Source organism: Gobius niger (genome assembly GCF_951799975.1).
Source record: "Gobius niger genome assembly, chromosome: 2".
Lineage (NCBI taxonomy): Eukaryota > Metazoa > Chordata > Actinopteri > Gobiiformes > Gobiidae > Gobius > Gobius niger.
Genome location: NC_136853.1, coordinates 26914439 through 26936608, shown reverse-complemented (window position 1 = coordinate 26936608; position 22170 = coordinate 26914439). Strand labels below are relative to the sequence as shown.

Below are 22170 nucleotides of genomic sequence, written 5' to 3'. Positions count from 1 at the left end.
TTATTGTGTGGTATAAAATGTAAGAGAGAGACATCTTCACAAGTAGCAGCCAAACATGTGCATCATGGATTGTAAATTGTGTACATACATGAGCAGAAAGAGAAAGTATTTAGATGCAAAACATATAGCCAGTAGGGGGCAGAGTGACAAATCATATGCTGTTTCGTGTTTGGGTCTAAAAATCTTACTCAGAGTCTATAAATTCATAAGGATATTTAGAAACACTCCATGTGGGTGAATATTTACAGACAGTCTGTATCTGCAGTGCAATGACTCACTCATTTGCAGGTGTGCATGTCATTCATGCTCTCACAGCGCCTGCAGCGGACGTAGCAGCACCACACAAACTTGCACTCACAGCGTTCGACATGGCGCACCACATGGGTGTTGTATCCTCTGCCACAGCATAGCAGGTTGCATCCATCAGGCCCATGGGAGCTGCGGTTACAGCGGCGCCCCCTAGTGCCAGCAACACCCAAGTGCCGGTCCTCTAGACAGTAATTGGGAGACTTGTTCATGTAAATGAGTTTGTGTTTGTCGACTGTAACATCGCGCTCCTTCCTCTTCCATTTCTTTTTGAATCGATCCAACACATGTACACTCCTTTCATAACGCTCTTTTAAATACATTCCAACTCGTTCAAATGGCGCCATTGTTCGCCAGCACGTCTTCACAGCGCAGGATCCAGAGACACCATGACAGCGGCAGTCAGTGGACATTGTTCTATCAATGGCCTGACAGAAACACATAATACACACAGATTACCAGGAGGAAATAAAATATGATTCTTTTGCGGATTACAGTTGTCATATAGCCTAATATGCTTCGATTTCTGACCTGTCGCCCAGCCTCGCTGTTGTGTTGGTTCATGGTCAGCAGAGTGTATCCTTTGGGCAGCACGGACATGTTCTTGGAGGAGCTGTCCATGAACTTGCGGCTGAACCAGGTGCCATACTGAATATGGTCAGAGCAACCGCCCCAGTGCCAGCCCTGTGCTGCAGAGCCGGTGCCCTTCAGCCGCGTGTCGCACCCACACTCCGTCATGTTGCCCATACTGCAGGAACGGGTCACTGTGTGCACCAGCCCTGCTGCCATCACTGCGTAGATGAACGCAGTCTCTTTGGTCCCTTTGGCAAAAAGACATTCAGTCTACTTCAGATATTGTATGTGTTTTATATGTAATCATTTGGGCTAATCAAGGTTTACTTACACAGAAAAGGTTTATGCTCAATAAAGTTAAATAAAAGAGTCAAACAAATACCAATCAAAATATGACCTGCTTTTCAACAAAACAGTTATGGTTTCGTTTTTCGTTAAGTCGTTCACGTGCATCTAATCAAAACATTTCACAGCAAGTCTTAATAAAAGTGTTGCCTGATGATTTGCCTCTTTTTAAATGCACTCACATTTAAACTAATTACTGAATTATCTGTTCAGGCCTACTTTGAACTGGTCTCACCGCTGGTTATTCCATGCCCAAACAGAGACGGATGGTCATTAATGGAGCAGTTCCACCTCTCGTGTTTGAACTGGCTTTGGCACTCGGAGAGGGCCAGGCGAGCCCCGTCCTGGATGCTGGGCAGCAGGAATGACTTCTTCCGACACAGGTCTCGCTGTTTGGGACTGAACGGTAAATTAGCACAGCCAATCTTCTCCGGGACTCCTGCTGTGGTCACACCAAGCCACCTTTAGGAGACACATAGCAGTTATTTGGCAATGCAAATAGAGCTCAGGTTCATTGTTCGATTGGAGAATATTGTGGAAAGTAGAAATGTCCAGTTCAAATACTAATAAAAAATATTCTGGTAGAATTTTCCAATTACCAGTTCATGGTGAATATTTCCATAATATTATACATCCAACAATGTTGCATTGGCATGATGATAATAATAATAATAATAATAATAATAATAATAATAATAATAATAATAATTATTATTATTATTATTATAATAATAATAATAATAATAATAATAATAATTATTATTATTATTAGGCCTAATATTATTGTTTTAAAATGGCCTTTTTTCAATCGCATAGGCACGACTAGTCAGTTTAGAGGGCGACAGGATTAACACAGCAAGTTTGTGGACCCACCCAGTCCCTATAAAAATACTATTTTAAAAATAATTGTATTTTATTCAACAACAACAAACGGAGAATTAGGCCACCTATTGTTGTTGGGCCCTACTCTCAATCTGAAATATATCTGGCCCTACTTCAAATCTCATGTCATAAAATAGGCATAGGCTATTATTCCTTATCTTCAGTTTTTCAAACCTATTGAACAGACTCGATATATTTCTGCACATAAATAGCCTACACAAAAAGCAGGTCTACAATAATTTCGTGTTATTCAAGTCCCGATATGCGCACGATGACAAACACCCCAAGCTTAGGTGGCCAATCCAATAACCAAGTTCAGTTGCGATATTAGGCCTAGATAAGTTTCTACCTTTAGAGGCTTCGCTACTTCTACAGAGATGAACTTACATCCAGTTGGCTCTGGTGCACAGCGGACACACGGACACCAGCAGCAAGGTCAGAGTGCACATGCGACGAACTCCACCGCTGCGTCTCTCCATGTCCTCATTCACCTGACTCGTCCCGTCTGCCCATGAGCTGCCAGCTGCCCCTCGGAGCCCGGTCTCCCTTTGATCATGTCCAAATGACGTCCCAACTTGAAGAACCGCTTGGACTTTTTCCACTGATGCGCGGCTCTCCCAAACGGCAGGGGATTGGTTACATTTACAGCCGACGTCAGAGACAGGGCGCTAATTGGATGCAAGCGTCAATATTGATATGAAAAACGCCCCTTAGATATATCAGATAGGCCAACCAGATATAGATATATCCTGTATCTATTTTTTGTATATACACCTCAAATAGTGATGGAAATAAACGTTCTTTTTGAGAGAGAAAACTGAAACAAACATGAACAAATTACAAATATATAATTCCTTTTAATTCAACAGGAAAATAAGACCTTTTTTCAGCATTTTTAACAGCATTGTTAAGGTTACAATTTTACAATTGCAACATATTTGCTTTGCTCATATTGTATGTGAGGTAAATTTAACTTTACAAAGATCTGGAAAAATGTCCAAACCAAAAATGTTTACATTCTAGTCTTTGGCACAAAGATTGTTTGGTCCAACGCTATAAGATGCAACAGAAATGTCCAGCTTTGCAAAAATATAACAATCAAAATAGGCACATACTGATCAGTTTCAGCTATCTGTGACTGTGAATATAAAATGCAATAATATAAGTATTTCATTGGCTTCAGCAGCCTTTTTGTTAGAAACTCCACTGCACAGCAGCAGTCATAACCCTCTAGTAAAAACACTTTAAATGTTTGAGACTGACACATTAACAATACAAGCTACTTACATTCATCATATACGCAACAGAACAAAGCTTGAACTGAAATAAAACAAGATGAAGCAAAATGTACAAAACATGTAGATGCAAATAAAGCAGAGTTTTACGGTAACAATGTTGGCCCAAGTTTACAGCCAGTGTGCTAAAAATCACAGCCATGTTCAAAGCATCCAGGATGCTGCATCAATTCATTCCTTTAGTATAAAAAAAACCTTTAAATATTAAATGATCATTTACTGCTGAGTAAAATATGTTCCTTTAATGTTGTTGCAACAATTACATTCAATTTGGTTTGTGTGTTCTAAACTAATTTTACATATCAGCATCATAAAATACTAGAGTTTTTAATGAGAAAAGGTTTCTTAGTGTACATGGATTTCACTTTATGTAGTAGAGATGTAAAAATGGCTTTTATCCCTGAATACTTGTAGCCCTTATCTCTGTAGCTTACAACCTGTCTCTACTGACAGCTCACGCATGGCTTAGGAAAAGAGAGAGCTCCATTTTAGTCCCAATCCCAGCGTGGATCAGTTTAGTTTTGCCGGGCACAGGCGGCTCAGCAGGATCTCAGAGTACACCTGGTTCACTGGCCCCTTCACTTTATAGGACAATGCATTTGATCCCATCCCATGGTCCACAGTGGCATTACGGCCTGGTCTAGAAGATCTCGTCCTGTTGGATTTGGTTGTTGAGGACGACACATGTTTCTCCACCTGATTTAGGGAAACATAAATAAAATAACACATACAGTATTAGTATATTAGTACTAGTATATTCTGAAAACGCAAAAACTAGGATGACGATACCTCATGAAAATGACAGGCACACCGTCCCTGTAGGAACTCTTTGTACCGTCCCATTGTGATACTAAATGTATCAATTACTTCAAAACCGTACTTCTTTGCTGCACTCAAAAGATTCTGATTGTCTCTGAAGAGGCCCTGGATATCTCTCTAGAAAACATGATGCATGAATTCATTTAAAGTTTGTGCAAATTATAATAAAAGAACCGATGTTAAAATTGAATAAGTCGTACTAGTCTCATTGATCTCATCCCATCAACAAGAAGGTGGAATCCCATCCCCAAAGACTTGACCACCACCAGGATGTTGTTTAGACCCTTTCTGCAACAATAAAAGTAAAGATTATTTATGCAGAGCAGTGGTTTTCAAACTGTGGCATGTGTACCACTGCTTTTTGATCCGTAGGTGGTACTACATTCACCTATTCAGAGCGTCTCTTATCACTCTCAGATGGTTGGTGTTCAGCCACTGAACTCCTCCCACAACCAGCACTGTCTGTCTGGAGTTAAACAGGGGTTGAGACCTTGATAAAAGTTGACAGAAACAATATGAAAATGCAAACATATGGCACGGTTTCAAATTCAAATGTAGTAAAGGCGGTTATTTTGCACCTGTCCAACAGCGTGTCCAGCGACTCTGTGAAAGTGGGTCTTTGATTTGACTCCAACCAAAACTGCGGATAATATGAGTAGCTAAAGAGCGTCCGACCCCCGTTTACGTTTTTGTAGATCAATGTGTCATGAGCTTTTTCCCAATCCTGTAGGCTGATGTTAACGCGCTCCATCAAGAAATACATCATGCCTCGATTTGTTGAATCCCCAATGAACAGCAACTGGAAAGAATAATACAAGTTGTGATATAATAAGTTGGGACTGAAGACTCAAAAAGGAAACACAAACTCACCTTTGTATCAGCCAAGCAGTTCTGTAACTTGAGATGGTCTACTAATGGGTAATAACAGTCATCTGGCTGCCAGACAATCTCCCGCCAATCACAAGTCCTGTTGTCATGGCAGCTGAGACAGGGCACCACCCATTGGCCTGACACAGGTTTAAGAGTAACGTCATTTTTTTGTTTTATTTTCAAATAGTAGTATATCACGATGATTGAAACCTGGTTTGTCTCCAGAGTTGCATGGCAGAGGAGGACTCAGAGACTTGTTAAAAGGCTCCAAACCGCAGGGCTGATCGGGCTGAACCACCAGGCCACATTCCTGAAACCAAGACGGAGAACAAGACCATTCTTATTAAATGGGCCACATTTACGTCGCTTCTTTGGCTTTACCAGTACTTTTTTCCACAAGATAATAGTACACATTACACATCTCCCTTTCATCCTATTTTGTATTCTTTTTTCATGTGCCTCTGATGGTCAGGAGGCAAAGGTCAAATAAACTCAACCTGTACAGCAAAGGGGCCCCGTGGGAGCCGCCACGTCTGGCCCAGAGTTCAGACACATTTTCTTCTTCTTGTGCTGCTGCGGGGGTTTCTGCAATACAGCACCACATTCTGCACGGCCCCGTCGCGCCTCGCAACAAAGTGCAACAAGAAAACTTAACAGGGATTTTCTTGTTCGTACCTGAGCTCAGTGTACCACTCAAACAGTTGCCGCAGCGTCACCTCCACACGTCAGGGGCAAGGACAAAACGCGACCGCAGCCTTTCATCCTGCCATGAATCTTAAGAAGAGCTCAGTGCCACAGCAACGCACTCCTGTGTGCACTGACGACATCCTCAAGTCAACAAGAGGCAGGAATTTCACATAAAAATTATAACGTGCTAAGACTTACCTTTATGTACAGACAGTATTGTGTGTTCTTGCGCTCATAGGGATTTTTCTGACCAGTTGACCAATAAGCACAAATTAATAAGTAATACATTAAAGAGTCAAATTGTTTGATTTTTGAGTTGTCGCGGGAGATCTTGCATAGCTAACATGAAACGTTAGACGGTGGAAAATTAGGACTCCCCCTTCAGAAATCAAACGATGATTTGTGAATGTGTGAGTATATACTGAAGAAAAGTTTTTACTTTTTAAAAAATATACTATAATATACCCATTTCTCCCAAATATTGTTCACAAATGTGTCAAAATCTGTGCCAGTGAATTCATCCCACCTCACAAGTGTGGCATATCAAGATGCTGATTAGACTGCATGAATATTGTTTTTGTTTTAGATATTTTTGAGCGGGTTTGGCTGCCGAGACCAGGCAACTCTGCATCCAACTATCAGCCAATAACCTGCCTCTCACATGAGAGCTCATGTCTGGCATCGAAGCAGCTAAGATAAGTGGGCACTTCAAAAATAAATATATATAAATTGTTTGACCTTTATTGAATAGGTGGTAGGAGTGTTAGGAGAAACCTATGCAGACACAGGGAGAACATGCAAACTCCACTCCCCAGGTGGCAATCTAACCCGGGACCTTCTTGCTGTGAGGCACAAGCCCTAACCGCTGGACCATCGTGCCGCCACATGGATCGATACATGAGCACATCTCAGAAGGGAATCGGTAAAACAAACACCAGCTCCTGGTAGACAGAACAGTCGCTCGAGACTGCAGAACCCGAAACACTAACCTGAGCACTGCCTGGATTGATGAGAAGAAAGCCAACGGCTCAATGCCACACACGGATCATTGAATGCTCGGAGCTATACAGCTACATCAACAGGACTCTAAGAGCCTTCATTGCAAACTCAATGGGGTTATGGAAAACCACCCTTGAGGCCAAGTCAATTGCACAAGTCTCCAGCAAATGTGGCATATACCAAGAAGATGCCCGGATATGACCATGAGTCCATCAAGGACAAGGCTCCAGCAGATGACGTGCTCAATGAATGTCTCATACAGTGGGGAACAGAGGAAGAGGTGCTGGAGGTTCCGTCATGGGAGGACAAGCCCCTAAATGGGGGGCCCAATCTTGCGTTTCTAAATGCAGACTACGAAATGAATGTGAGGCTGCCATAGAGCAGTGCTCTCAGTGCTGTTTGTAATAAACCATGCCTCAGTTGACCTCTTTGTTAAATAAGCGACTCCCTGTCCTTGTGCCAGGCGGAAGATGTGGCCCGGGATGCACCACCGAAACAAAACTGAAGGATATCAAGAAATCCTGCCAATGGCAAAACAGAGCTGGACTGAAGGACAGCACAGAGGCTCATCATGGCTGCACAGGAACAGGCCTTGAGCACCAGAGCAATAGAGGCCCAGATCTACCACATCAGACAAGACCCCAGGTGTAGACTGTGCAAAGAGGCCCCTGAGACAATCCAGCACATAACTGCAGGGTGTAAGATGCTGCAGGGAAAGCTTAGATGGAGCGCCATAACCAAGTGGTGGTATAGTGTACAGGAACATCTGTAGTGGACCCGAGCTTGGATGAAAAAGAGAGAGCGCCCACGGATGGTGAAGAATAGTTTTATGGTAATTTGACATAAAAAGAAAAACAAGATAATCATATAAGAAATGACCTATAATGTGTTCATCATTTTTAGATTCATAGTTTAAAGATGTAGTGTGATTGACTTAATGGTTGGACATACCTGAGTGAAACTGCACATCACATGATCTCCAAACATTGGCAGACTCGGGCGGCTCTCTCTGAACACATGCAGGGTGTAGGTTGTCAAGACAACCTCAGACTCCTCCCCATCCATCACCAAGATTGTGATTTTACTTTGACCAAGGCCGATGGGGAGCTTTGCCATGCTAGAGTTAGAATAACATGCACCATTTAATAAATGTTTTTGACATGGGTATTACAGTTTCTTTCTCACATTTCCCTTCACAATGCACTCTTGAATCAAAAATGCACTTTAAAACGTGAACTTTACATAAAACATGTTGTGCATAACCCATTTATTCAAAAGAGTGAAAATGTGCACAGTGCTAGGGCGGCACAGTATGAGAAAACAATTGTGTTGCACATTGTGACTACACTATTATTACAATGTATTTGTACACTTGAATGTATTTGTGCATTTGAACACATTACATGTTATCAAATGTAGACAAAAATCATCATCAAACTGTGTCAAACAAGAACAAAACAGGGCGACTAAACCTGATCTTTTTCAACTACCTTGCATTTACTCATTTTAGTCAGGACAGTGTATGTACGCACACCCCACCATGAGCCATGTGATAGGGAAAACCGGCACAATATACTATTGGAAGTATATTAAGGCTTCTTCTTGTGATATTGATTGCAATAAAGAGAGGTGTGTGGAAACCATGACCTGGGTTCAAGGTTTTAACAAGAAAATCATGCTTTTGAAGGAATTAGTTTAATCGGTGTGTGGAACTATGCTGTGAATGACATAGTGGCTAATCAAGGAAAACCGTGAATCTTATAACTAGTCTTACCGGGGCCCATGAAGTTCATCGAGATGAACACGGCAGTTTGAGCTGAAGGGCTCTGGGCGAATCATGACCATCACAGTGTCAAAGGGCAACTCAACGTGGTACTCCTTCACCTGGGGGTCGAATGGAGGGGTCGTAGTGAGAGGGGGGTCTGTGTAGATCTGTCGAAGCAGTGGGTTTGCACACGCCGCTTAGGAAAAAAGATAAATATACATATGAATAGATACAATTCAATAGCTACAGTACTAGTGGAAAAAAAACAAAAAAACAAACTAGAAATAAGGTAATTTGTGCGGAAACACTACCATTTCCTTGGTTTAAGAAGTCTTGCATGTGTCCAATATTGCCCAGAGATTTAGCCTCAGTAGATCTATAAAATAAAGTAAGTATCACTTAAAACTAACATTTTTCTATACTTGCCCTTTATTTTCTGCTCACCTGAGATTGTGGTTCTGCTGTCGCTCATAGTAACAAGCAATTTTGATCAAGAGGTCAGAGCGAAGAGGAACAGAAGAGGAGCAGAGATCGGGGCTGGCAAATACCTGCCCAAATGACATGATCACACATAACTAGTATGAGTATTTACACAACTTTAAATATTGCTGAGTTTGTCCCTAAATTTTGTACCGGTTGAAATGGTCCGGGTAACTTCATCTGTTGATAGAAATGAAGCAGACGTTGTAGATTTTCTTGAGAGAGAGACAGATCGAGAGCTTGCGCACAATCGTCATCCTGACAAAGATCACACATTGCAGAAAATGATCATTAAAAAATGACATCACTCAATGCAGCAATTTTAACAGAATTTGGCCGTACCTCTCTACATGCAGCTTTGGTCGCAGAAGATAAAGGTGCTTGTGGTTTTAACAGGAAGTGAAGCATATCCTCAAGCATTATGTCTTTAGTAATTTCCTGATCAAGGGTTTTATCATTAAGACCAGAAAACGTCCAGTCTGTGTCAACCTGCAGACAAGGAGACATGAACTCAGTGCCCTCTAGTGGTCATTCATTTAAAATGCTGTTTTTGGAGCCTCACAGCCACCATGGCTCACGTGTGACCTTTGCCATAAGGGTCACAGTGGCCCCAGGTGTGCTGCTGCAGGTGTGCTGCTGTTTGCGAGTCTGTGTGGGATAATAAGGTTGAGCAACAGCCGCTTCACTGATCACACAGGCGCAAACACCAGCCTCTTTATTCAGTTCCACACCGGCATGCAAATTACATAATGACATGGTCTTCAATATACTTTCAAGCTCAATTATGGCTTTATTGGTTTGAAAATCCATGGACAATGTGTGGGCAATTATGTGGTCTGATATGGTCACATTAGTTGAGTGACCTTCAACCGCAAACTTTATTGGCAGCAAAGCCCATTTTGTGCAAAATAAGTGCTCATTATTGTAAGTCCTACCCGACATGTTTGATGTTTTTGAGGCTGATAAAGGAGTTACCTGGATAATGGAGAGCGTGAGGGGACCATTGAAAAGCAGAGTAAATGTGAGGAGTTGGTAACACAGGAGGCACCTGCAAAACACAGCCCATGAAACCACAGTTATAGCCTTACCCGTACTAAAGGTAGGGTACTGTGCTAGAGTAGTGTCATATATTACACATTTCAAGAAAAATAGAAAAAAACCTCAATGGAATCTTCATAGAGATTAATTAGACTGAATGTATTTTTGTATTATTTAACAAGCCTTCTGATGGCTAAGGGCGGACAGTGAAACATAAAGATGCAGCAGTGTTTGGACAGTGAAACTCTGCTGATGTACTACCACTGTACTGCCTTGTGATGCACCTTGGCCAGGTCATCCTTTTAATCAAGAATCAAAAAGAATAAATAAAAACAAAAATCGGCCAGTATTTTAATGAAGCAACAATACTATAAAACAAAATTTGTCCTCTGCATCTGGCCAACCAGTAAGGAGCAGTAGGCAGCCGCATGCAGCATCAAGATGTCGAGCCAGGCTAATGGTCAGAATCACCCGGCTGGAGAATTAACCAATTGTGCTTTTTGATAGAAGAAACCCATAGAGACACAGGGAGAACATGCAAACTCCACACAAGTACCGCATTGTCCAGGAAATTAACCCACAAATTTCTCCCTGAGAGACAATTCAGCCACCACGATACACACATTATCAAATAGTATCAGGGGCGTACTACAGATAAGTTAGAAAGCTAGAAATTACCTTTTAATGATTTGGTTGTTCCCGTAGGCTGATGCCACAGCCTCCAACACACCCCCAATAACTCTCTTTATGTGCCCAATCATGGCCTGATAAGAAGCTGCATAGCCCATATCCTCTGGTTTGAGGCTTTTTAGCTGTGTGAAAGAACAAACGTGAATAAAGCAACATGGAGCAGTAAAGGTTTGTCAAGTAAAAGTCAGGCTTTCAATATAATGTACTGTTACAAGTCATTCAATTGTTGAAATTCAAAGAAGCTTATAAAAATATGGCATATGAAATGCACCCGATTTGTTTGTCCTCTATTCTTCCCTTTGGCCGTCAATACAATAGTGTCATGCAGAAAGGACATCAATGGGTTGATTGAGGTGATCAGAACATAAACATTGACGACAACACCAGGGGCCAGAGACGATGTAATGGGTTTGGTGAAACTGGGAGAAAAAAAAAAATACACACACACGTTATATACATGTACATGATGTATGTATGTATATATATGTATGTATATATATATATATATATATATATATATATATATATAGTATATGTAGTTGAGTTGATGAGTAGTTGATGATTTTTTATTATATAAAAAAATACACACACACGTTATATACATGTACAGGATGTATGTATGTGTGTATATATATATATATATATATATATATATATATATATATATACATATATATATACATATATATATATATATATATATATATATATATATATATATACATATATACATATATACATATATATATACATACACACACACACATAGTTTTTAATATTTATTTATTTTATTTTTTTCGAGGGAACCTAAAAGAAGGAAGTGACAGTGCAGCTCACCCATTGACTCTGGTGAACACTTGGTGTTTCTGATGACTAGAAGCACAAGAGTACGGCCTCATAGCCAATTTTGCACCTATACAACAAAAAATAAAGATAAAAAAATAAATAAAAATGAAATAAACTCCATAACACCGGTCCCTGTGCCTTGGTCTGCAGGCCTCCATCTTCCCCAACACTTACCTGCCACAGCTTCATGAGTAAACATGTGACACAAGCCATCTCCAGCATCAGAAAATGCCTTGAGCAACTGAGGAAGCAGGTTTACCTGGAGGGGCCAACAGAGGGTAGCAGTGAGCATTTAAACAAGAGCATGGCTAAACGTGCTGTGTGTGGTACCCTCTGGTGGCCTTGGAGCTGAGAGAAAGAGACCCTCCTCAGGCAGCTGGTCTCAGAGGAGCTGAGGCACAGCAGCAGGCTCAACCCAGTCACACCTAAAATATCAGCAAGGTAAGCAGTAGTATCAATATAGTTGTAATAGTTTTCCCCTCTTGTTGTTCATTGCTTGATAAAATATTTTTTCTGACATAAAGTGATGTAAAGCTCATTTCACAACACCAGCTGAAAACAGGAAGCTCCATTGTTATAAAGAGTTTGAACATGTGGCTGTGATTGTGAAAAGGCAGGAAATGTTCTGGACTGTTTTTGGCTTAGACTCCTAAAATTATATGCAGCTGCAGTTCAGATAGTTTTAGAAAGCACACCTCCCTCTTTTTCTCTTTGTAGCTCACAGGAAGTCTCCACCCTTAAACAAAACACACTAAACTCCCTGCAAAGCCAAAATAAAGCAGTCTAGTGTAATTACAATAAACTACAAAAGACTCCAGCGCAACCCTTAAACGCTTTAATTTATTCAATCATATTTTGTTTATTTGGCAGGGACAGTAGATCAAAACATTGCCACAAATTTGGTAACCGATGGTACCTTGCTTTGGCCTGAGTAGGCTGCTGGTCTCGGCGTATCTTGACAGTACAACGTCATAGCCCATTTGCTGAAGTACTCGCCGATACAGTTGGACCTCAGTATCAATGATGACATGTTGACCTGTCAGAACTAAGGCTGTCTGACGCGGGGCTGAACTGTCCGATACCAGCCGGTCCTGCAGAAGAGAGCATTCAAAACCATGTCAGGCTGTACCCAGAGCAAAGAGTCTGTTTAAGAGGCTTCAAAATACTGTGGATTGTGAGCTGTCTATAAATCCTCAAAGGAAAAAGATAAACCTGAAGTCAACACTGGAGGCAGTTGGGCTACAGAAATAGACACAACGCAGCCGTTTACAAGAGTAAAGTAAAGATAATAAGCCTAGCAATGGACCAATATTTTACAATAGGTACATTTACACCACCATGTGTTGACATAATTGTGATAGTGATATAGTGAAAAAAAAACACACTGGCGTAGTGACTTCAAGCCATAATGAGCATGTATGTTTTGTGAACCATTAGTGGGTCACATTGTATATGACAACATGTGACGAATGAGCTCAGATGGTTCTGGAGTGGTTTATTTTTATTGTTGACATTTTGTAAACAGAGATATGTGACATCTCCACTTCTGCCAGCACACACTTAGAAACAAACCAACCCTAAACTGACGCCTAAGTTTGTCTGACAAATCATGAAGTCACTTGTAATGAAATGAAAAAAATCTAAAAAAGAAAACAAATATTTCATAAATAGAGAACAGAGAACTATATGGTCACAATATTACCATGTTATTAGAACGACAATATATCAAGAAATTATTGTTTTTGCATTTCATCTAAAAGACACACCAGTTCTACATTACAAGAAATATAAGCATGCTGAAATAATGTTTGTGAAGGCTCTCAGTCATCCAGGGAGTGTCCATCGTAGAAAAGGTTAAATCATCGACTGGACTGGGTTTGGGTAAAGTTGAGTACGTTTCGCCCCTAGTCAAAGAAACATCTTCCGAGCTCATAAAAGACATTAACACCAAGACTGGAGCGGTCTCTAAACACCCAGGCTCCGCCTTCCCTCCTCCACTCAATGTTTATTCCATCAGAGACACTCACACACAAAACGTTCACAGAAACGTTCTGCTGTTAGGCTATATCCACACAAAGACAAAACGGGAAAAGCTTCAAAAACGTTGTAAAACATGGAGCCAGCTCAGTGAATGTGTGAATCACATGAAGCCAGTCTGGTGTGTAAAACTGCTGCGATTCATCTACCAGGCCTGTGCGATGTGACACTACCACAGATAACAGAACAAGACTGTAGATAGCGCATGCACAGTAAACATTTTGGAAAGTAAACAGTAACACTGAGGTGAATATGAAACTTCTCCATTAATTTACGATCGACAGAGGTTCAGACGTCACGGGACTAAAGCAGGAATACTGTCAGTGACTTCCCTTGTAGTCAATGAGAAGCTGCCCTTGCCCTGTTCAGGGGTACCCCTATATAAGCTCGTGCTCCTCTGCTTCCTCTCCCACTTTGAACTTGTTTGATTTATTTAATTGTATTACCTTTTTAGCATGTATTTTAATTCATAGTGTCGTTCAAGTAATAAAGTATTGTAATGTCCTTTGATGTGCTGTAACAGAGACATGTGGGGCAGGACTACAGGTCGGGACTTTTAAAAAAATAGATGAAATGAACACTTGCAACTTCTTTAGGTTCAGCATAGATGCTGGACTATATCCACAAACCCTTATCATGTTTAGTTAACATACCACAGCAGCTTGGGGAGTCTTCCATTGAAAACACATGAGACAAGTCACATGACCCAGCTGTCTGTGAAGTCAACTGTAAGGTCTGCTGACATGAAGCAGACAGCCAAATGATAAGAAATTAGAAATGAATGAGGAAGTCTCTGTCGCAAATATAAAAAGGTAAAGCAAAAATAAAACTAAACTACATTTAATACTTAAAGCCTTTTTCAGCCTTCTGCGCAATTTACATCATGCCTGTACTCTGAGGCTTTGGCCTCTGTCTGAACTGGCTGGAAACACTTCCTGTCTTCTCTGGCAGCTACGCAGTGAGCCACTGAGACCACTGCAGAGTAAAGACTTGTAGGCTGTAAAAACAAAGGGACACAATGATATGTCTGTCTGCCATCTGTATAAGTCTTGCAAGGTTTCACTTGTGTGCTTTTGTAAACCATTTGTTCATATTTGACTTAATTTCTTTTTTTGGCGATTGTTTTTATCTGGATGATGTGTGCCTCTTTTATGCTGTTAAAACACCTCCCTTTAAAGTACTCCCAAGATTTTTTAATCTTTTTTTCAGGAAAGCATAATGTACGTGCTGTAGTGGGTTCATATGTTCCTAATAAACCTAAATAAAACCAGAAATACAGATCAACTAACCAGGAAAAAATACTCTTTACAACCTTATAATAATAAGAATCGTCTTATATACAATTTCTCAATATTAGGATTGGCTGTGAGCATAGGGCCAGACTCTCATGCTTTTAAACAGAAGAGATAAGATTGAACTTTTTTGATCCCCCAATGGATAAATTCACAACAGCTCTCAAGAACAGTCAGGGGGAGGCTGGCTGGCCAGGCTAGAACTGGACTAATAGTTCACATTGTAACTACAGTAACTGAATTTGCAAGAATTAGCAGGCATGGGCTACAACGTTGTCCCATTTTAAAGTACGTTTTCATGTTTTTCTAATAGTTTGATGGGGTAATGCCTATAAATCCTGGATATACCATCCAGAGAAGATGCAACTTAAGGAAAGGAAGGTTGGAAATAGGTTGCACATGGGGCTGTCATGGTAACAACATTTTGAAGTTTGATATACTGAGGCAGGAAAATGTTCAGATAAACGATGTTAATGAAGACCAGTGCCACAGAAACTAACTCTAAAGCTTAAAAATGACCATAAAGCTTTGTTTGAAAAGTACTTAAATCTTGTTAAATGTTCCACAATAAACATGTACTAGTACTACAATAAAAAACAACTTATGTACTTTGGGTAAAAAAGAATGTGTTGCTTTCGATAAATGGTGGGTCGGGAATGCAAATGAGCGCACAGACAATAAATATTGAGCCCAAAATGTTTTGTTTATCTGTCATTTATTGAACGATAAGTGGATATAGGGACTTAAAGCCCTAATTGCACAATATCTTGGGATCAGATTTGATCAATTCAACGTTATCATAGAAATCTGCCTCTATCCTGGTGCAATGCAACAGCGTCCATAGATTAACATTAGCTAAAAGAAAAGTTGTGAAAAGATTATTGAAGTGGCATAAGCGGCATAATCTGGTGTAAAGAAACATTTGTTTCAAGACAATGTATAGTTTACAATCAATAGCCGAGAGGTTAACGCGGCATTATTCTGTTCTCACTGGTTCAAGTCTCAGCTCGGTTTGTTTCTCCCTGTTCTTCAGAAAGTTAAAGAACAGTTTGTGCTATCTGTATTTTACTTTCCTGAAATCACTACAACTAATAACTAATGGGCTTGAATTAATCACTGAGCTGTCCTCGTAGGCTGAAACGGTTCAGAGTGGCGCCTTGAGTAATAAGTAATCTTTGAGTTACCTTTGAGTAATCTTTGAGTAATCTTTGAGTAATCTTTCACTTCTGACAGACAATCAGCAATACCAAACACACACCTCCTAAATGACAGCATGTATCACAAAATCTAGAACTCTAGAAACAGAAACCTATACATAGTGAAAAGTAAGTGCGACATTACATCGCCATGTCGGGCTTTTCAGACAAGATTTCCTCTTTAACAGCCCATTTCATGAGCACCAAAGAGTCAAGAGTCCTGGTAAAGGTTTTGGCTTGTTGTCTGGAGCCTGTGTCCTCTCCACTGCAGCTCAGAGGGAGCACAGGCAGCAGAGGGTGGGCCCCACAGCAACGGCTGAGGGAGCCCCAATGGGAAACACTAACACAGGATATTAAGAACAACCAATTGTAAATAAATTCAGAGAAATAAAAAAATAATAATAATAAAAAGTGAGGAGTGTTGCTATTCCAAATAATGGTTCTTTTTTAAGGAGGGGGTATTTTGCTTTTGCAGGTATTTGGTAATAATGTCAAACACATCTTTATCACTATCTTACATTTTGTTGGTTAGAAATATAAAATATTGATCTAAAACAGCTGGAAAAACAAAACAGTAGTTTCACTTCTTGATCCTCCAAGTGAGCAATATAAAACACCTTCTGTGTAAGGAAATAATCATGTAGACCAGGGGTCACCAACCTTTTGTCAGCAGAGGGCAACTTCAAGAGCATTAAGTTGTTTGAGAGCTACCAGTTAAAAACAAACCCTAAAGACGTAAATATACACTGTTTACTTATAGGATATTGACCCCATATTATATCAAAGTAGCTTTATTTTACAGTCGTACTGTCACAGGAACAGAAATAACTGTATTTTTAAGAATTAGAATCAAGAAAATTAAGTGTTTTACTCCTTAGAACAAGTCTCAAGGGCTTCTGGGCATGCCCCAAAGGGCACCTGGGTGACCCCTGATGTAGGCTATACACTGTATATATATCACTTATGGACAATAGGAAATATCAACCTAATGTAGTTTACTGAGTCTTCTAGACTAGAGTTCCACCACCTCCCAAACTTCAACCTCTGGCTGTCATGCAAAGGAAGTTTGGTGCCCTTCAGCTCCAAGCCCAAATATGGAGGGTGTATCAGCTTATTCAGCTGAAGCTGATTGAAGGAAGGGGTGAGCAGATATTTCAGTTGCTCTAAAAATTCACAATTGAAATGACACAAGTAAACCCAGAGTTTTGGTTGTCGTGCTGACAGTTCACACCATAGGCTAAGTGCTTTGAGCAGGGTAGGCAATTGTAGTCTAAAGTAAAGCATCGCTTTCCACAAATACCAGTGTTGTACATGTATGGCCTAAATGGTTGGTGTGCAAATTCTTCAACAGGCATTTGTGTACAAATATCCTACAAGATCATCTTAAGAGACAGAGGTTCTATGATGGAGAGCCTGACGAGATAGCTCTTCAAAGTGTCTCACCTGGGCCTGAAGTGTTTCCAAAGCGGAGACAAAGCGCAGAGTTTCATCCAAACCCAATCCATCTGAGGACCAGGGACCGTGGAAAAGTCGGATCCAGTTTCGAGCTACATTCAGTGTCTGGTAGAAGAGACCGAGGGCCACTCCGAGGAGCAGCAGCAGCGGGCTGACGCACAGACGGCGACGGATGCGCATCCCACACTCCTTCAACAAGAACCAGCTCAACGAAACCAGAAGGCACCGCATAACAAGTACAGTCCTGAGCTCACATCTTTTCGCTTCATCCCAGTCTCACCATCGACAACAAAGAAGTAATTTAGTCCATAGGCTTTGGGGGTTACATTCTACAAACAGGACATCGTTAGACATTGCAAAAACACATCGCGAATAACTTGGCCCAGGCAGTGTTCCTCTTCTCATTCAGCTTTGATCATGTGGGATAAGGTGGCTCTCACCTTTACACCAAATGCTCCAATGCACTTTTCGCGGTTTAATCCTATTCGAGTGAAACGCTACTTTCTAACTTCACCCGATAAGTGAAGGAGAAACAGCGCCCGCAGCTCAGTGGACAGAAAACTCAAAGGACCGTCCAGTTCCGATCGCTATCTGGATAAATGCGAAGGAAAATCCGTAAAAACAACGAAAGAAGTCACGAAGAAACACTCGAAAACAATCTCAGAGCGCGCTGCCAGAGTCAGAAACGGAGCGACCCACAGACCATCTGGTTTGAGTTAAATTAACTCAACCAAGGAAAAAAAACACGTAGTCAGATTTCTGGCCCGTCCCAAGTCGTTAAAAAGCAAAGAAACAGCTCAAACAACACTTAAAAACACTGATATGTGCCAATGAAGTTGAAGATGTAGTTTGAGTTGTCCTGACACAAGTTCTGCTGCTTCTCAGTAGGAGGTCACCAGCCCCCATACCTCACCCCTCCTCAGTCCCAAACACTAGGCTATTTATGGAAAATGGTGTGTGCATGTGTGTAAGAGAGGACAGGAAGTATTCAGGGATTTAAAACTTGCTCATATAAAGTAAACAGCAGCAACTGCCCAAACTGTAGGCCCATTGAAAAGAAAAGAGTCCGGTCTATTTAAATCTTTACAGTGATCCCTGGAGAAAAAAAGTCCATGCATTTCAGTGATGTGCTTTTTTACTGTTAGGGCCGCTATTTTGAGAACTCTGTCTAGAGGTTGAATTCACATGACATCACAACATTCTGCAGGGCCTGTAGCAGCCATTCCCAAAGTCCTGCACATCACGGCCCCGTCATTGATCCGAAAATCTCTCGGGGCCCCCACAATAAAAAAATCTCTCTATTCAAAGGAATTTATTATTTTACAGCTAAAAGTACATACAAAGCAATCTAGCAATGGCTGTTGTCTTACTACTGGTTTGAAAGTATAACGGAGGCTAAATTAGTGCTGTCAATCGATTAAAGTATTTTGTGATTAATGTCAGAGTTCACTCGTAATTAATCGCCAATTTTTATCTATTCTAAAAGTCCCTTGAATTACGGTTGAGCCGGCTGGTTGGATTAGAAAGTAGCATGTTTTGTTTTCATGAGTTTAGATGTAGCCTCGAGCTCTTCTGCTCCAAATGCGGCACAACAACAGCAGAGCTCAAGCACATGCGTGAAAGGTGCATGTGATGAAAATAACAGCAAGAAGAAAGGCCCAGCTACAATAACATGGACATGACATGGTAAAAGTAAAGCCTTGGGTTATATTCTGCTCCTCGTTTCCTGATAAGTCCAAAAGCGATTTCATCAGCAGTGCAGTAGCAAAACAAACAAGTGCTATTTCTCCTGTAAGATCGCACTCACGTGACGCGCTTACATTTGGATGACAGCAGCTGCAGAGCGGCTCATGCGGAGGCTTTTAATGTGTGTCCGAAAATTGAGACTAAATTAAAAAAGGAAACAAATAAACAAATAATATAACGGCGTAAACAAAACTATTTGCGATAATTTGGACAGTACTAAATGTACTTGCTTCGTACACGTGTCTCCCAGCGCAGTGTCCAGAGCATGGAGGAGATACCAGGAGACAGGCCAGAACACCAGGAGACCTGGGGGGGGGCCGACCGAGGTCAACAACCCAGCAGCAGGACCGCTATCTGCTCATTTGTGCACGGAGAAACAGGAGAAGCACTGCCCGAGCCCTACAAAATGACCTCCAGAGGGCCATAAATGTGCATGTTGGTACTCAAACGGTCAGAAACCGACTCCATGAGGGTGGTATGAGGGTGGTATGAGGGCGTTGGGCCGGTGCTTACTGCCCAACACCGTGCAGCACGATTGGCATTTGCCTGAGAACACAGCCATTGGCAGATTGGCCAATGGTGCCCTGTGCTCTTCACGGATGAGAGCAGGTTCACCCTGAGCACACGTGTCAGACGTGACAGAGTCTGGAGACGCCCTGGAGAACGTTCTGCTGCTGCAACATCATCCAGCATGACCGGTTTGGTGGTGGGTCAGTGATGGTCTGGGGAGGCATTTCATTAAAGGGCCGCACAGCCCTCCATGTGCTAGCCAGAGGTTCCCTGACTGGCATTGGGTACCGGGATGAGATCATCAGACCTATTGTAAGACCATATGCTGGTGCTGTGGGCCCTGGGTTCCTTCTGATGCCTGATAATGCCAGGCCACATGTGGCAAGAGTGTGTCAGCAGGTCCTGCATGATGAAGGTATTGATGTTATGGACTGGCCTGCCCGTTCCCCAGACTTAAATCCAATAGAGCACATCTGGGACATCATGTCTCGGTCCATCCATCAACGCCACGTCGCACCACAGACTGTCCAGGAGCTGACTGATGCTCTAATCCAGGTCTTGGAGGAGATCCCTCAGGAGGACATCCGTGGTCTCATCAGGAGCATGCCCAGGCGTTGTAGGGAGTGCATTCAGGCACGTGGAGGCCACACACACTACTGAGGATGATACAGACTCGTTTGGAGGAATTTCTACAGAATTTGGATCAACCAGTGACCTGATTTGTCACTATGATTTTGACTATAATTTTGGATCCAGACCTCGAGGGGCTGAGAATTTGATTTCCATTTATTATTCTTATGTTATTTTGTTCTCAACACATTGCCCTACACTATGAATAAAGATTTTCATCCGAAAAATCGAATTGATTGACATCTAGGATGTGTTTTTTGAGTGTGCCCTAAGTTTTTGTGAGCAGTGTTTTATGTGTTCATGTTGTACCATGAGTAAGGTACGTGTCCTGTACAACAAGACTGTTCTCTGCACTTTACTGCTTTATTCAAAATAAAAGCTGTTAAAACGACGCTGGACTCTTTGACATTCGTCACATTGGTGTCAGAAGTGGGATAGACAATATGTCAACTGAAGAAGTAAAAGTGATGCTTTCTCCGTTGGAGGCCCTCAGAGTCACTGCAAAAAGTAATCTACAAATAAGTGAGTTTTTTGCTGGGGGAGACCAGTCTGCTCAGACAGCGGCCTATGGATAAGCCCTTGGCTCTGGAAAACATCTGTCTCTGCTAAGAGCAATTTAGTGCTTCCTAGCGCTTAAAAATTAAACGTGCCAGGTGTTCCAGCTGCAGAAAATCAGCAACGGCAGCTCTTGAAACTCTTGGTAAACAAGTCTTACCTTGGCTTACAAATTGGCAGGAATTGCTCATGTTTTTTGTTTTTTTCAGCTTTGAAAGGGGAAAGCACACCGTTCGACCGGGCTAAGAGGGAGAATTTAGATCGGGCCTTTTCTCTCACCAATAATGATCAGGTTCAACATTTGGAAAGTTTAATTTTTCTTTTGTCCTTATGGTTGAAGCTGATATCGCCCCAATACTTCCCCCTGGTGGCCAGGGATGACTCCAAAAGAAACCTCTGGCTCCAAAGAGTTTTATTTTCCTTCTAAAAATAGTACTGACCCATGTGACAATGCTGAGCAAGGTATCACATTTTGAACTGTGCTAGTTTTTGTTCAGTGGAATTGAAAAATTAAAGCCGAACCCTTTGATTGACAGGACCTGGATCACTGTGGAGTCTCATAGCCGGTCCGCCCATCCCATGCCCTTTGTGGGAACATGCTCTGCATGATGGAACAAGGTGCGACATGTCATACATGATGGAACAACCCTAGATGCACTGTAAATTATAAAAAAAATGTTTTTTATCATTTGTTTATGTGATTTGAGATACATTTTATTTCAAAGTTCTATAGAATTTTATAAGACTCGTTGAATTCCAAAATCAAATAACTCGAAAAAAGGGAGAGAGAAAAGGGTTACAGAAAGCCTCCTTTTAATTAAAGTGATAGTTTGTAACATTGCAAAATGAGGAGGGGGAGAGATTTTAAATTTTCACTTTTTAGGCCGAGGTGGTGAATTATTCACAACCTATAAAATGTGTTAAAATTTTAGATTTACAGACCAACACTTTAATCTATGCTTACCCGCTTTAATTATTTTTACTAATTCTTACTGGAATGCACAATCTCACACTCACATACAGTACAGTAGGTTACAATTATAAATCGCTCACATTTGTTTTTTTCCCATTTATTTAAAAAGGTCACTTTTGTCATATGAAAATGACACTGGAATGGCCACACATTTACACAGTCCTAGTTTCACTTAAAGAAA

At 41.2% G+C, this 22170-nt stretch overlaps 2 protein-coding genes across 2 annotated transcripts; both read right to left on the bottom strand.

The window, feature by feature from the left end:
• Window positions 1–183: 183 nt before the first annotated feature.
• wnt16 (wingless-type MMTV integration site family, member 16) lies at window positions 184–2630 on the bottom strand. Its single transcript, XM_079551980.1, has 4 exons — window positions 2494–2630; window positions 1460–1686; window positions 838–1127; window positions 184–734 (listed from the first exon to the last, which is right to left on the bottom strand). The coding sequence occupies exons 1-4, from the start codon at window positions 2583–2585 to the stop codon at window positions 279–281; spliced, it is 1065 nt and encodes a 354-aa protein (XP_079408106.1). The 5' UTR covers window positions 2586–2630; the 3' UTR covers window positions 184–278.
• A 1117-nt stretch (window positions 2631–3747) lies between these two features.
• Window positions 3748–18466, bottom strand: cped1 (cadherin-like and PC-esterase domain containing 1). Its single transcript, XM_079551570.1, has 21 exons — window positions 17564–18466; window positions 12512–12686; window positions 11926–12020; window positions 11770–11854; window positions 11587–11662; window positions 11021–11168; window positions 10738–10871; window positions 9997–10069; window positions 9364–9510; window positions 9175–9279; window positions 8986–9089; window positions 8853–8917; window positions 8551–8737; window positions 7728–7893; window positions 5301–5400; window positions 5091–5227; window positions 4799–5019; window positions 4609–4710; window positions 4421–4508; window positions 4191–4337; window positions 3748–4097 (listed from the first exon to the last, which is right to left on the bottom strand). The coding sequence occupies exons 1-21, from the start codon at window positions 17804–17806 to the stop codon at window positions 3912–3914; spliced, it is 2784 nt and encodes a 927-aa protein (XP_079407696.1). The 5' UTR covers window positions 17807–18466; the 3' UTR covers window positions 3748–3911.
• Window positions 18467–22170: the final 3704 nt, after the last annotated feature.

Bases quoted from the DNA above. Each gene is read 5' to 3' on its own strand.
- wnt16 (XM_079551980.1), bottom strand. From the start codon at position 2,585: ATGGAGAGACGCAGCGGTGGAGTTCGTCGCATGTGCACTCTGACCTTG. The intron at 1,687-2,493 runs GTAAGTTCATCT...TGTCTCCTAAAG, and splicing joins TGCACCAGAGCCAACTGGAT to GTGGCTTGGTGTGACCACAG. The intron at 735-837 runs GTCAGAAATCGA...TGTTTCTGTCAG, and splicing joins ACAGCGAGGCTGGGCGACAG to GCCATTGATAGAACAATGTC.
- cped1 (XM_079551570.1), bottom strand. From the start codon at position 17,806: ATGCGGTGCCTTCTGGTTTCGTTGAGCTGGTTCTTGTTGAAGGAGTGT. The intron at 9,280-9,363 runs GTACGGCCAAAT...GATCTTTGTCAG, and splicing joins CCAAAGCTGCATGTAGAGAG to GATGACGATTGTGCGCAAGC. The intron at 9,090-9,174 runs GTACAAAATTTA...TCATTTGGGCAG, and splicing joins TACCCGGACCATTTCAACCG to GTATTTGCCAGCCCCGATCT.